Genomic DNA, 14,678 nt, shown 5'->3' with positions numbered 1-14,678 from the left:
ATGTGAATAATATCACCAACAGTGTAAAGCAGCGCTGTCTCCTTACTGTGTGCATTTCAGACCTACCCAAAAACATTTACCTGAGAGGTGAATTTCCTCCAAAGGTAAGCAGCGTACATTAGTTTGCTTCAATATGTTGATCATCTATTGTATCTAAGGACAAGGTCACTCAGAACGTAATTTGGTTATTTTAATGTGTATGCTTGCTTTTTTAAATAAATTGATAAAAACACTAAAAATCTATTATCTGTAAGGTAAAAGGATCTGGCAGAGTGAGAAGATTCTAAAATTCTTCCTGAAGTAACAACAAAACACAGAGTAAATAATCTTCCAGTGTATTTAGTTGATGTAATATGAAAGATGAACTAGATCGTCCCCGGCAGGATTAACAACCAGAGGTAAATGAGGTCAGGAAAATGTATGAGGTAGAAACCCATTAAGAATGAGGTTGTATTGTAATCACATTTATATAGCATTTACTACCACCAACGAGGCATTAAACACTTTATGGGGGCTAGCACACTACTCTGTAGCCCAAAGTAAGTGGTTAACCCAGTGGTTATCATTATTATATTTATTGATAATTGGGTGAGCTTGAGCTCCAAAGCAACTGAAGAATTTCCTCAATTTTTTAAGCGGTTAACAGGAGTTAGGTGACATTATTAGAGTGAGTTATGCCTGTGGAAAGAAGCGCTGGGTACATTCGATAAAAGAGGTTATCTGTGTGAGACAGTATGGAGAGGTTAGATGGTGACATTTTGATTTACAGGAGCAGGATGCATAGATGCCAAAATGTAAGTGTTCAATGCAAAACACACATAGCAAGCCAAAAGTAGACTTCAGAAAGCAAATTCAACAGACATTAAGGTAATCACAAAATAGTTTATGGAACAGTAAATTTTAACATGGGAAACAATGCAAATAAATTACTATCTCTGCTCTGAAACATGGGAACTCTTTCAGGGTAACTCGATGTATTTCATACAGGAGTTAAGGATTTCGATTCCATTCAGTTTGCGAAGTTGCTCAACAAACCTACAAGAAAAGAGAACTCAATAAGTAAAAATGAGAAAGAACGCCACGCATTGCCATCGTGTGGGAACTAAATTCTCCCAATAATACTCCTACATGAGATTTAATAGTCCATGAACTCATTGCCAGCATCTACTGAAGAACAGACAAAATAAACTGCAATGGAAATCTTGATTTACAGGCATTTTCAATCATCTCCTACATCACGAATGTCACAGAAAGCACTTACAAATAGCTATATAAGAACACCCATCTGGTGAATGGTCCCTATATGTGATGTTTCTTTAGCGTTGGGGCAAGTTGTTTAAAGTAACTAATTAAAATACAATGAAAACAATGCACTTTATTTTATGAAACAGGTATATCAGATTAAATCGGTGAACCTTTGATATCACGCTATGAATAAATATTTTTGTCAAGGTCATAAAAAAGAGATATAATCTAGTGTATTTTTGAACCGAAGTTGTAGCTCAAATTGTCTGAACTTTTATTTTCACTAGGAAGCCACTAACTCATTAAAAAAAAAAAAAAACCTACAGTCATCGATGGTGAATGGTATTTGGGCCAAGCACTATTAAAAATGAACAGATTTTTGGCTCAATCGTCCCTGAATTTCAGACACACTCAGTAGGCTTCGCAGAGTGCACATTTCGGTCAAATGTCAGGCGCAGGCTAAGGACTGATAAGAGGGGACAATGGTACAGACAACGAGAAGCTGGTGAAAGTCAGTAAGTGGGCTTGAACATGGGGAAGCTCCAGTGTGAACTGAAACACAAAAGTCGAGATGCAGAGACACACAGTTAAATCAAAAGACTTAGCAGGTGAGGGCGTAAGGAAATGCGGTGGTGTGGCCTTACAGAGAGAATGTGGCAACACCAAAACAATGTGATGCACTGTGCCTCTCTGGCCTTGACACAGAACTACTTCCGATTAGAAGATTCCCTGTATCATCAAATTCGCGGGACTTCAATGGGCAGCACCTTTGCCCCTAGTTTGGCATGCTTATATATGTATCAATTTGAACAATTGTACATTTTACCGACATCAAATCCGTTCTTCAACAATATTAAATTATGGCGCAGGTATATAGATGACATTCTCATCATCTGGCAAGGACCCCTGCAGACTATTGATGTGTTTACCAACTGGATTAGCACGTTGGACCCTTTTTGAGGTTTACAGCCCACGTTTCTACCACACAAGTCCCTTTTTTGGACTTAATGATCCAAATTGTGAACGGCAAACTCATCACCGACACCTACCATAAAACCACCGATAGGAATAGTTTACTTTTGTATGAGAGTCACCATCCAAAGGCCCTACGAGATAACCTTCCATTCGGTCAATTCTTGAGATTGCGTCGTAATTGTTCCACAACCCAACTTTTTGAGGCTCAGGCTTGTAACTTGAAGGACAAACTACGGCACCGTCATTATCCCACCAAGATCACCAATCCAGCCTATAATAGAGCTCGCCACAATCATAGAGAAGCTCTCTTGGCACCCTCAGTGCGGGAAGAACAGACGCGACTGACATGCGTATCAACATATACTCCCATGTCCAACACTGTCAAAAAACTTATCAATAAAAGGTGGAACATCCTCCTCAGCGGGGGGATACAGATTGACAGACCCCTTTTTTCTTTTAAGAGATCCCCCAAGATTAGAGACTTGGTTGTTCACACACGACCGATCAAACAGGGCAGTACAAGTGTTCAACCAACATTATGGGATTTACCCCCTGTCTCAGGACATTTTCCTTGCGGTTCGTGTAACGTCTGTCCACTGACTAAACGGACAGACGAATTAGACCTTAAATATGTTGGCATCTGGCGTTTGACCAAACACACAAATTGCAACACACGACACTGCATCTATTTGATCACATGCCCTTGTAATTTACAATACGTGGGTATGACGACTAGACCGGTCAAGCAAAGAATTAATGAACATCGCAGCAACATTAGATGTTCCCGTATCACCACCAAACTAAGCTCTCATTTCTTAGAAGCGAAACATGGGCCTAACGATCTTTGGTGGATAGTTTTACAGGTGCCCAAATGTAATGTTAATGACTCTAAACATTTGTTCAGGATTGAACAACGTTGGATTTACAAACTTAAGACATCCAACGAGGGTCTAAATGACGATATTCAGTGGTGGACTTTATCACCTTGATGTATTCCTGAAACACAGTCTGACGAGGGACTATTCTATTATTGCTTTGACTTTTTTATAGTCTCTCTTCGCTCTCTATGTCTAGTGTGGACCCCCTCCAGTAAATCTGGTTTTCAGCATTGAGACTTTGCTAGTTAGATAGGACTCCTATTTTTACCTTTTTATTTGTGTACCTGTTTGACTATACTAATTATGACACTTACACCATTGTTGAGAAATTTTTTATCCATATATACATGCTTTTGATGTGTTAGTTCGTCTAGATTAAGATGACCGCCGGCTTGACTACTAATATCAGTTCGACATAGGAGTCCGTCGTCTGTTGCTACCCCTCTGGACACAGTTGACACTCGTTTTGGCTAATTGCCCTCATCTTTTAACACCGCCCGTAGGTGAGGTGCCCTGTCTTTCAGGCTCGCGTCCCCGGGTAGGTGCTCGGCCGGACTTTAGGAAGCTTTCAAGTAAGTCTGCCTTCTGCCTCGCTTGTCATGGTCCATCATGGGACCTGATTCTGGTTCCGACACTCCGTGCCTCTCATTCGCAGGGCCGGCAACCTTTTTTGTATTTCCTGTGCTCGCCTAGTCTGTCGGCCCGCGTTGCTAGGGGTCGTACATTCTACTGTCTTTGATACTATATCCTTATTATTTATTTTATATAGGAGTAAGCGCCAACTGCATTTATGATTTTTACATACTGAGACGACTACCTGCACACGTGGATTGGCGGCGCTTTCTTTCTCCTTACGCTAATACGCTAACAATGTCATTAGACATGTTTTGTCTTCATATACTTTCACTTTGCTAAATATACTACGTTGATTTGCTAGAGAATCTTGTTTTCACGACTGTAGTTACCTGTAATACGGGCGATTTTAACCTGTCTGCTACATGGAACCCTGCACTGTAACCATTGATAATTGATTCTGTTTATACGTGCTTTAGTTCAGTACCCAGTGAACTTGATTCTGTGTTCCCAGAGATGATACATGATAATTTTCTTCTGACTTTTGACTGCCATTTTTCTATATAGTGCAACTTCCTTTGGTCTGAGGTTTACGCGTCCCTATGATGCCTTTCCTCCACATGGGATGGTAAGCCTTTTTTGTCTTGTCGAACATACCAGATTGTGTTATCCGGGGTCTACGCCAATTACTTGTATAATGGTTGCCTTCTGTTTTTAGACATCAATGTATGTGTTTTTGTTTTCTGTCTTTTTCACAGGGCGACCCACCACATGACTGACTTTGACTATTAGTCTACGTATAGTAAGTGACCTTCTAGCACTTACTTCTTTTTCTATAGGAGAAGTTACTAACCACGATCCTGATGAAGCGCCAATGGATCATTGTCTGACTGCACAGGCGCGAAACATGTCGACCCCTAAGTGTTAGGATAGAGTATTTCTCTTCCTTCCCCTTTTTTTCCAGGAGTACTGGTAGCCATTATTGCTCCTAAGTACTCCTCCCTCATTTTTTAATCTTGGCCTGACCACATTTTGAGTATATAACTTTTGCGTCCCAGTGTCCAGAGCCAATTTTAACTTTCTTTTCACTCTCCTTACCCTCCACTGTCAGCCTAAACTGTAGAGTCTATCGGACTCACGATTCCACCTTCGGTTCAGTGTCAGCACCATCTGGGTGGTGACCCGCCAGACATTGCAGTGCCGGTCTGACGAGGAGTCAGCCCAATGATGACGCCGAGCATACTTTATGACGCTTGAGGGTACTCCTATCTTAACACTGACACTTGTCCTCTGTTTAGACAGTTTCTTTTGGAACGGTGTACACTTTTTCTTTTATTAACAGCAAAACAATAACAGCCCAGTACTGGTCAGTGGTTTCACCTAAAAAATGAAGAGGCTACTTGGAACTTCTACCCATGTTAGAGTAACCAACTGTAGAGAGAATGGATGTTTTATCCCATCTATTCTTTGTCAACTCTACATGGCAAATTGGTGCGTTATTGAAGCTCAAAACTCCATGGTGGTTTGTGAGCCTGATAAAGGGGAAAGGAGCACATAGCTAGAAAAAAAGTTTAGTTTTCCAATATTGGTATCTTTCAAAGTGTCACTTGCCTTTCATTATTGTCCATTGTCATGCTGGGAAACCACTGTATTGAGTGCTCGAACAGCAGGGAAGATATACACTAACTCAATAAACATCGCTTTAGGCATTTGCTAAATGTTGTCTATCCGCTTCAAAGTGTAGCCAAACATTTGGCCACTGGGATGGAGAGACACATAGTTATATATCGCAAGCTGATTAGCATGAACAGCAGTGCATGTTTCTACCCCAAGATTCCACGGCATGGCCTTGTGAAGGAGGCACAACAACTGACTGCACTCTGTTCCCGGTGCCGAGTGGCGAAGGCTCTGTAAGACCCTCTTTGCCTCCTTTGAGTCCCCCAGGATGTATCCAAAAATTACATATAGAGTTCAAAATGTAATATACTGAGACACTGTGATACCAATATTTCTAAGGAGTATTTTTGCTCTAGCTTGTGTTTCATTGTGTAGTAGTGCATTTTTATATACTGCTTCCTATCAGAAATATTGCAGTTTAACAGAAGTGCAAATAACAATTGCTATTGTTACACTATTGAATGGTGGCAATATATTAACCAGAGAGCTGTCGAAGGCTAATGCAGCTATTCAAGGATTCTAAACTGCGGCTGTAGGTTCCACGCGGAAGGCACACGCTCAAATGACAGGCCATTACTCGGAGTGGTAAGACGTTTCTGCGTTATGTTTCTGCAAGAAGTCAGTCTTGCTGCACGTTTGTGAGAAGACTCCAACTAAGGAAGAGAAGGGAGGCTTCAGAGTTGAGCTTCTTTTTTGTGAGGTGCCTACTGTGGTCTACTAACGAAGTCTGCCACATTGTTTCAGGAAACTGTTTTATCACGTTGGCACACAGCCACTGACCGGGAGAAAAAGGCGACTTTCATGTCAGAAAGTTGAGGAAGGAGCTCGGCTTACACCTTTTGCTCTAGGATATCTCTAGGGAAAGAAAGACTCTAAGCAGGCTAACTGTTACAATGTTGTTGTCAAGAAAACATAACTTTTTGCTGAAGACTCTGTAGTGAGGGAAACCGGCAAAGTCAGAGGTTTGAAGAGAGAGTCCCAAGCTTGTTTATCTACTGAATGCATTGCAGACCGTTCTCTTGAGGTTCTTGAGAAATTTGAACCTGAGCATACTGCATATCAGACTTCTGACTCAAATGAAGCACACACCTTAGTTACCTCATATGCAAATTAAGGATAGCAAAACTGAAACCAGTGAGACATGTACTGCTAAGGTCTGGTGAAGCAACACACCATTGTGTGAGATCAGAAGCCGGAACAGGATTGATGAAAAATAACCTGTGGAGGAGTACAGTGCCCACCCGTCTATTCAAGATGGCTCCTAGTAAGAGAAGCCATTGAACATAACTGAAAAGACGTGCCCACTAAAAAGAAAATGCTTTCCTCAAAGAAGGACTCTTGTACATTAGGATTGAATTGAACCCTTACCAAGCAGATGTCAAGAGAAGGTTTGGGGCGGACCCCACCTTAGCTGTCACTGGTCATTTAATAATAATGAATACCACTTCCCTATGAAAGACAGCAAGTCACAATTAAAGGTCATCAATTTCACCAATTACAAAGGCTTTTTGGGGAGGAACAGGTTGAGGAAGAGGAACCAAGATAATGCCACACCGACCCTCTTGTCCACTTGAAAATCCCATGCTCTATTTCTTAGTTTGATTGCCTTAGCTCTAGTAGCCTCTACACCTCCACTAAGAACTACTGAAAGTCTGGACAAGAGCACCAATGGCACAAATGGCTCAAAAGAAATTCAAGCGTAAACATAAGACAAACTATCAATAAGGTTCATGGTTCCCAAGTCACATAATTTAATGCAGAGAGGTCAGTCCAGGCATGGTATATCTGGCAGAGAACTCCATTTGAAGATTAGTTCTGAAATTTGTAATTGGCAGAGGAACCACATTAGGCCAAAAAAACAAGTAAGGGCATTTGTTCTTTAGCAGTCAGGCTGGTGGTTGATTTATCCTTGTGGTTTTTATGGCTTGGATCCCGAAGGAATACAACCACAACATGGAGGGGTCAACGGTCCTTGGTAAAGGCAGAAATGCTTTCATGGATACTTTCATCAAAGAAGTGGCCATGTGGACCCAAATCACTACCCTTGGTAGCTGCTTATCAGCTGAACCTGTGCAATATTTTCATACAAAAATTGATATCTAGGACTTTCTTCTGGGCCTCACGGGAGAGGTAAGCAAAGAGAAGCCAACCTTCGCAACCTTTGTTTGCTTTTGTAAAGTGACTCAAGGTATAGATCAGCTGCACAGCAGAACTGATAGTCAGCTACAGTTCTGATGGTTTGCCATAAACTCACTTCTCCTGTGAAAGATCAGGAGGGATTGCAACACTCTACAAGGATAGTGGCCACCTTCTGTGGTGGTTTTTGAGGGGTGAGTTTTTAAATGGCTTCTTCCCAAAAGCCTCTAAAACTGTGTGTTGTTATCAAGAAGAATAGAATTGAAGATGCTGGGTTTTTACCCATGTTCAATAATGCATCCACCACCATGGACTGGGGTGGGGATTGGGAAGTGGTGCAAATTGTGTCTCCTAGTACCAAATCTCATAAGAAAATTTTAGCACATATCCTTCAAGTACCATACATGATCTGTTCTACACCATGAAGGAAAGGACAAGCTCTATTTATGCAGAAGCAGTATCCTCTCCATGAACCCACGAGCCTAAGTGTGCCTACTTAAAAATAAAAAGGAAGACTCCAGCCCTTTAATCTTTGCTATGTTTGACTTTCAATGCGACTTCTAGCAGGACACAAAGCAACTAAGGTGAAGTACAATATGTGCACAACTGCTAGAGGACTGTAAAACAGTGAATATTTAAAAGTCTGAACAGAAAACATTTTCATACCTCATGTCTGCAAGTAAACCTTGAAAGAATTAGTGTGTGGCATCCACACCTTTTACAATATGACATTTATCTCTATCAGATGCGATAAAATCAACATCAGTGACAGCCTAAGTACAAATATTTCTGTAGGCTATGTGATCTTCCTGAAAGGAGGTTCTGGACAAGAAAGACACAGTTAATGGTTTCAACTACCGAAGTAAACTAGTTTAAACGTATAGTTAATTAAACCATACTTACACACTGAGAGAGCGTAGCTTATATAATCTATATTAACATGAAATGTTTATGAATTAATGTGTGATAATAGAAATTGCAATAATAATTTTTTTTGGTTAAACGTGCACTTGAAATGTGACCACGGGGAGTGGCCGCCAATCTATACGTGGACTAATAATGATGACTAAAATGTTTATAAATTGTTATACTGAATAAGTTTTATACTAATTATTAATGATTGCGTTATTGAATTTGTGCTGAAATCCTTGTAGGCCTTAAGTTAGCATGAGCCGAAGCTTAGCTGCTTGGCTTTCATATTAAATGTATTTTTTCTATCTTGCAGTATGCTGACTCGCAAAAGGACATGACCCCTTGTTTTTCTTCAAACTAGAAGCTGAATGTAACCATAGTAGATCCGTTCCCATGAATTCCACATTGCTTGTAGAAAATATTAGACAAAATGAAACAGTGTAGATTAATGTAATGTACAAGGTCGTTCAAACCGGTGAAGACAATGGAGCTACTGACCAAAAGATGTGCAAAGAATTACAGAAAGATTAAATCATACCGGACGTGCTACCTCTGAAGACATCGATGTGTGGACCAATGAAAAGCTTGTAAAAAAAATGGGGTGAAAGATTAAAACATAATCCATCTTTTAATTGGGTAAAGATAGTGGGGTATAACCAATGTCCAATAGAATTTTAGGGGCATGTACAACGAAAAAGGGATAAAAACCCATGACACGGGGAGCCATTTAGAATTAGGTAGGGAATGCTATTGATTTTATCCAGAAACTCTGTCACTCTGTTTGGTGACTTACTTTGGTTTTACTTAAACCATCCTTTTCCTTAGATTGCCCATTTTACACTTTACCTCCTTACGAGGGAAGTGCCCCTTTTGCCCCAGAGCTGAGTTTTGACTGATGGCGATTTGACTGAGGTCCTGAAGACGAAGACTGAACTTGTGTGCTGACCTAAACCTTGTAGGGTAACTATGACAATGAATTTGTGATTTGTCTGTTTGCTTTTCCTTTCTAGGTACCAACTGCTTACTTTTGATAGAGACCTTAGCTAGATGTTTTCCAAATTGGTGTTCTAAATTGTTTTGCATGAAGCCCAACATGCCAATGCTAATTAGCGGTTAGGACAGCTGTTCACTAAATTGACGCAAATAGACAAACAACCAAATCTATGCTTTGTTGAACTGACGCGTTATTGACACTTTGCTAAATTGATCTATGTTTACGCCGTGTTATGTTTTGATGTTTGTGATTCTCGCCTTAATGAAATCTTATCAAAGTTGCCATATCTTGACTATGCTATTATGTTTCTTGGTTTTGAGATTAACACATCTATTTTTAGAATTGTAACTAATAGGGAATAAAACTCATAAAATTCTACTAAATTGGTGTGGTTATTCATGACTGCAAGGTAATGGTAGTGTTTTGAATTGATTAATGACTTTGACTAAAGTGAAATGTATTGTTGTGATAAATATTGATGACATTATAGCCATATTGATTGACATATTGATTAGCTATCTTGTCCTAAGGTGTCTCTCAACTGGGTCAAAAGATTCATTGGCCTAAAACGAGTCCTGATGTGTAATAAATTATCATAAAGGGACGCGTTACCAGTTCTGGTAGCAAAGCAACGGTTTGGCCCTTTGGGGCCCTAGGACGGAGAATTATTGTTAAGTTTAGTTTTTCTGAGATAATGCAAATTGGAGGTATGATGCGTTTCTAAATTCACCATGACTTTCCTGGGATCTCGGAGCCTGCCTAAGTGAGTTGGGGATGTTCTCGGTGTTTTACCATGTGTGGTGTAGGATTTGCGCTTGCTCAGCTTATGCATTTTGCAGGTGAATTGTGAAGTTTGTGTGTATTTAGGCCAGGTAATGTTTTTTTTAGTAGGAGTGGGCGTACTCCGCAGTATGAGAGTAGGGAAGTCGGCGTACTTCATATGAGTGTGGCGCTTTGTGCTCAAAACTATCCACGTGGTTGGTTGTTAATGTACGGACCCGTTGTGGTCTAAGACTCCGGAGTATATTGATAAGTGTAGGAGACACTTGGAAACCTTCGATGGAGATTTGGCGAGTTCTAAAGTGCACTAGGACAAACCATTGACAAGTCCAGAGTAGGATTTGCGGGTCGAATTCTGCTTGTGGGTGCGAGAATTGAGAAGGAGAGAGTAGCAGCCGAGGCTTCAAGTGAAATCTCTGTAAAGTTTTGAAGCGAATGTGTTACCCTTCCTGTAGTAAACCGGCAAATTTGAGTTGTTGTTGTTGTTGTTAAAGGTGCTTGCAGTGATTTTGCATTAGTTTGGTGTGAATCTAGTGAGGGGCGGACGAGCCGCAAGACTTTGTCAGCTGCAGTATGTGAGTGTGACGTCAGTGGTGCTGCGTTGAGATAGGTCAGTTGCCGAGAGGGGTCGCGCACGGATTGGCTGCCGTCCGTGAGAGGCAATAGGTTGAGAAAGGTGGGGAAAGAGTGTCCTGGGAATTAAAGTCACTTTCTGATTAAATACAAACAAAAGAAACGATGCAAAAAAATGAATTTTATCAAAGCTTTTAGGAGCGCTCTGAAAGGAGACGCATACATTATGGCGAGTGAAGGGGAGCCTACACCGCCTGAGGGTACTCCAGCTTATATAGTCATGAAGGGAAAGGGTGTCGCGCCTTGCTTATGGATGAAACAGTGGCGCAAACTGACAGAAAAGGAGGGATGTTTGGCGTTCCCGGAGCATGGAACGTTCAATACGAGAATTTTAGAGAATTTGAGGTGGATGTTAAGTGTAAAAAACCCACCTCCAAGGCCAGCTCAGTACGAGGCATTAGCAGTCTGGGATTTAATGGCTATTAAACAGAGACAACAGAAATTCGAGAGGAGAATGAAAAGGGCAGAAAATACTTTAGCTGAGGCTACATGGGACAATGAGAGCAAAATGTGGAGACGGGGAATAGTTGACGGACTCAAATTGTTTCCAGCAATAGCACAGGGAGACGAGACGCAGGGGAAGAAAGCCTCCTGTAAGACAGACAAGGACTCTAATAAGCCTAAAGAGACTAAGAGGTCTTGGATAGAGGAAGATGACTCAGATGATGAGGAGTTTCTTAATCAGTTATTGCATGATCGCCCGCCACCTTATGCCGTAGACGACAATGTTCCGAGCACCAGTGCGGGTCCTGGGAACCAGACGCAGGAGAAGGGAGTTACCGATACAGTACAGACTAGTGATACGGGTTTGATACAGAATGGTGGCAGTGTACCCATTGCGCCAGACATGCAGATACAGTTGCAACCTCCACCGCAGATACAGAGAATTTATCCAGACGTCCCAGTACTAGAGACTACTACAAATCTGATAGTGCCACCGGACCCGATATATTCAAAATCAAGGTTAGTACAGATTGAGCCAACTCCACAATTGCTGCCCCAGCCGCAGCAACAGCTGATACCAGGGTATAATCCAGCAGCAGGACCTCCATTAGTACCTGGCCCGGCTTCAGAGAATTAAACTCTGGGAGTTGCTGCTCTGCAGTGTTTTGGACCAGGCTAGACACCTGCTGCCATATCGTTACCAATTACTGTCGGTCCACCGGTGCCATTGTATATGCAGGGCAAGCCTGGCATGTGTGATCAGGGAGTAATGACCCAAGATGCAATAAGAGGAGGGTCCATAGGGAACTCCCCAGTTAATGGCCCCGGGAGAGGAATCAGTTGAAAGACCAAGGTCTTTACTAGACCTTAGCCCGGTTGAAGCACCGTTGGAGGCAATGAGACAGGCAGGGCTAGGTGTGCTAACCCCACAGACAATAAGTACAAATGCTTCACAGTCGCCAATGATGCATGCAGGGAATATTTCACTGCAAGGTTTTACGGTGCAACAACTAAATGAGTGGCTAGAAAAAACTTATGCTTCACAGAAGACTGCAGAAAAGTCAGAGAAAGATGAGTACCTGAACTTTGTGAGACTGGGTGTGGAGGCTGCTGAACTAGTGGAAGGGACAATAGAGGTAAACAGATTAGAGTCGTACACAGAAGCGGAGTTAAGGTATCTGTGCCCCAAGATTAATAAAGAAGTGGGCAAGGTGCATCGAGGATTGGCGAACCTGGCAGACAAATACAATATTGACATTGAGAATACTAAACATTTGAAAAGGAGTTACAGATTAGACTTCGACTCTAAAGATTTTGACCACATGAGGTCAGCTGGAATAAAAGCGCATCTTAGAGAAATATTGCAAAGTGTGCAGATCTGGGGAGCTTTACAGAAATGGGAAGGCAGCTGAGCAAAGAAGAGAGATAAGGAAAAGGGTTACAGTCCGGGATCAAGTCCAACTAAAGCTTCACCAGATACCGGAACGGTAAAGATACTACCAATGAGAGAAACAGCTGGAGGAGTTCTAGTCCATGTACCATGGACTAGGGGAGACATTCTGTCATTCATAAATTATTATCCCAGGTTGAGGGAGAAGCCGATAGAGTGGTATCAGCAGACAGATAGGTTTGTGAAGCTTGCGAAGTGTCTCTGGGAAGACTTGAATACCTTGTTTGAGATCATTGTTCCGCCCGACTTATGGCTTGAGTGTAAGAGAGGTGTAGACTGGCCGACACAGGAGCCAGCAAGGGATAAGACGACCGGAGCACCTTCTGAGGAGGTGATGAAGTACTACCATAAAGTGATCGAGTTTTTGAAGCAGAAAGTGTCGCCGAAAGTGACTCATTGGCAGAAAATCGATCGAACCTCACAGGAGGTTAAAGAGTCCATCCATGCTTACTACGAGAGGTTGTTGAAAGCGTTCAAACATTACAGTGGCACTGAGACTATTGAGCCGAAAGACATGAACCATCTTGTGTTTAGATTTGTTGAAGGGCTGAGACCAGAGGTTAGCCAGATGATTAAGAATCATTTGATTTGTTGGCAAGCAAAGCCGATTGATGAGGTGTTGCAGTATGCGAAATACTGTAATGATGAGATTGAACTGAAGCAGAGAAACCTGAAGGAGAAAGTGATGGTGATGCAGATAAGGGCAGCGCAGGCAGGTATGCAGGGAAATGGAATCCAACAGGTGATACAGCAGCAACCGCAAGGGAATGGTGTGTTTCAGGCGCAACCAAGAGGCCGAGGTCGAGGTTTTGTGAATCGCAGTCCAGACTTGAACACTGTTGTAGTTCAAAATGACGTACAAGGGATGAAAAAGATGTCACCATGTCACGTGCGCGGTTCATAAATGAGAGGTCAAAATCAGAACTTCCAAAATAACATGGTTCAGATGCAGGGGCTACAGGCCATGCAGCAAATGCAAATGCCGTGTGTTCAACCAGCACAAATGCAGCAAGTACAACAGTAGGTTCCCATGGTACCTAGACAGCAAATGCAATTACCATTAGCTTCAATGGGACAGCAACAGGTGATCCTTCCTCAGAAGGTCACAGGTCAAGTAGTGAGCCAAAATAATACAGTACAGCAATTCGCATTGCGTGGTGAAGATGGAATGAATGATGAATGGTCGGATGACAGTTCAGACAGTGAGGAGTGCAGGCTTGCAGCGTCCCTAGAAGTAGATCAGAAGGGACCCTATGTAGAGGGAAAGGTAATGGGTCACAAGGTTTCCTTCTTGGTTGACACCGGAGCTACACGCTCTACAGTCAGAAGTGCAGAGGTTCCGAAATTGCCACTTTCAGGGCGTACCATAAGAGTGGTAGGAGTAGCAAACCAGTATTTGACAAATCCGATCACAGATCCGGTGCAAGTTGAGATTGGCAACTTTCAGGGACTGCATAAGTTTGTAGTCTGCGATTCAAGTCTGTGTCCCTACTGGGAAGAGACTTACTAGGGCAAAACGAAATGTTCAATTACCTGTTCCAACGATGGAATTGAGGTGCAGACAAACAGTGATGATGATGATGAAGGGGATGATGGTCAGTTTTCAGAATTAGAGATGGAAACCGCAAATGAAGATTACCCTTTGATAACCTTATTCCTGATGCTTACAGTGACTGACTTACCAGTTGAGTTACAGGGGACAGTGACAGAGAAAGTGTGGGACTTGACAGGAAAGGAAGTGGGGCTGATAAAAGGAGTGGAACCAATTAAAGTACAAGTGAAGCCAAATGCAGTGTTTCCCCAGGTGCCACAGTACCACATGGCACAAGATGACCTTATTCAGGTGTCACAAATAATTGCGGATTTTGTAAAGCAAGTTGTTCTGAAAGAAGTATTGAGCAGCCCATGTAATTCACCAATAATGGGTCTGAAAAAGCCTTGTGGGAAGGTTTGAATTGTGCAGGACTTGAGGAAAATAAAC

The 14,678-nt window shown here is 42.0% G+C and overlaps 1 protein-coding gene across 7 annotated transcripts in view; it reads right to left on the bottom strand.

The window, feature by feature from the left end:
• Nucleotides 1-868: 868 nt before the first annotated feature.
• The window catches only part of TTC12 (tetratricopeptide repeat domain 12), a 282,909-nt gene continuing 269,099 nt past the window's right edge, over nt 869-14,678 (bottom strand). For all 7 annotated transcript variants that reach the window (XM_069224366.1, XM_069224370.1, XM_069224367.1 and 4 more), the window contains one exon: nt 869-1,035. In XM_069224366.1, coding sequence (XP_069080467.1) covers nt 960-1,035 — 76 coding nt within the window. In that variant the 3' untranslated portion in view covers nt 869-959. The remainder of the gene's footprint in view (nt 1,036-14,678) is intronic.

The sequence above is a fragment of the Pleurodeles waltl genome, chromosome 3_1, assembly GCF_031143425.1.
Source record: "Pleurodeles waltl isolate 20211129_DDA chromosome 3_1, aPleWal1.hap1.20221129, whole genome shotgun sequence".
Classification (NCBI taxonomy): Eukaryota; Metazoa; Chordata; class Amphibia; order Caudata; family Salamandridae; genus Pleurodeles; species Pleurodeles waltl.
The sequence above is the reverse complement of the archived record's forward strand: the minus strand, read 5'-3'. Positions and strand labels throughout refer to the sequence as shown.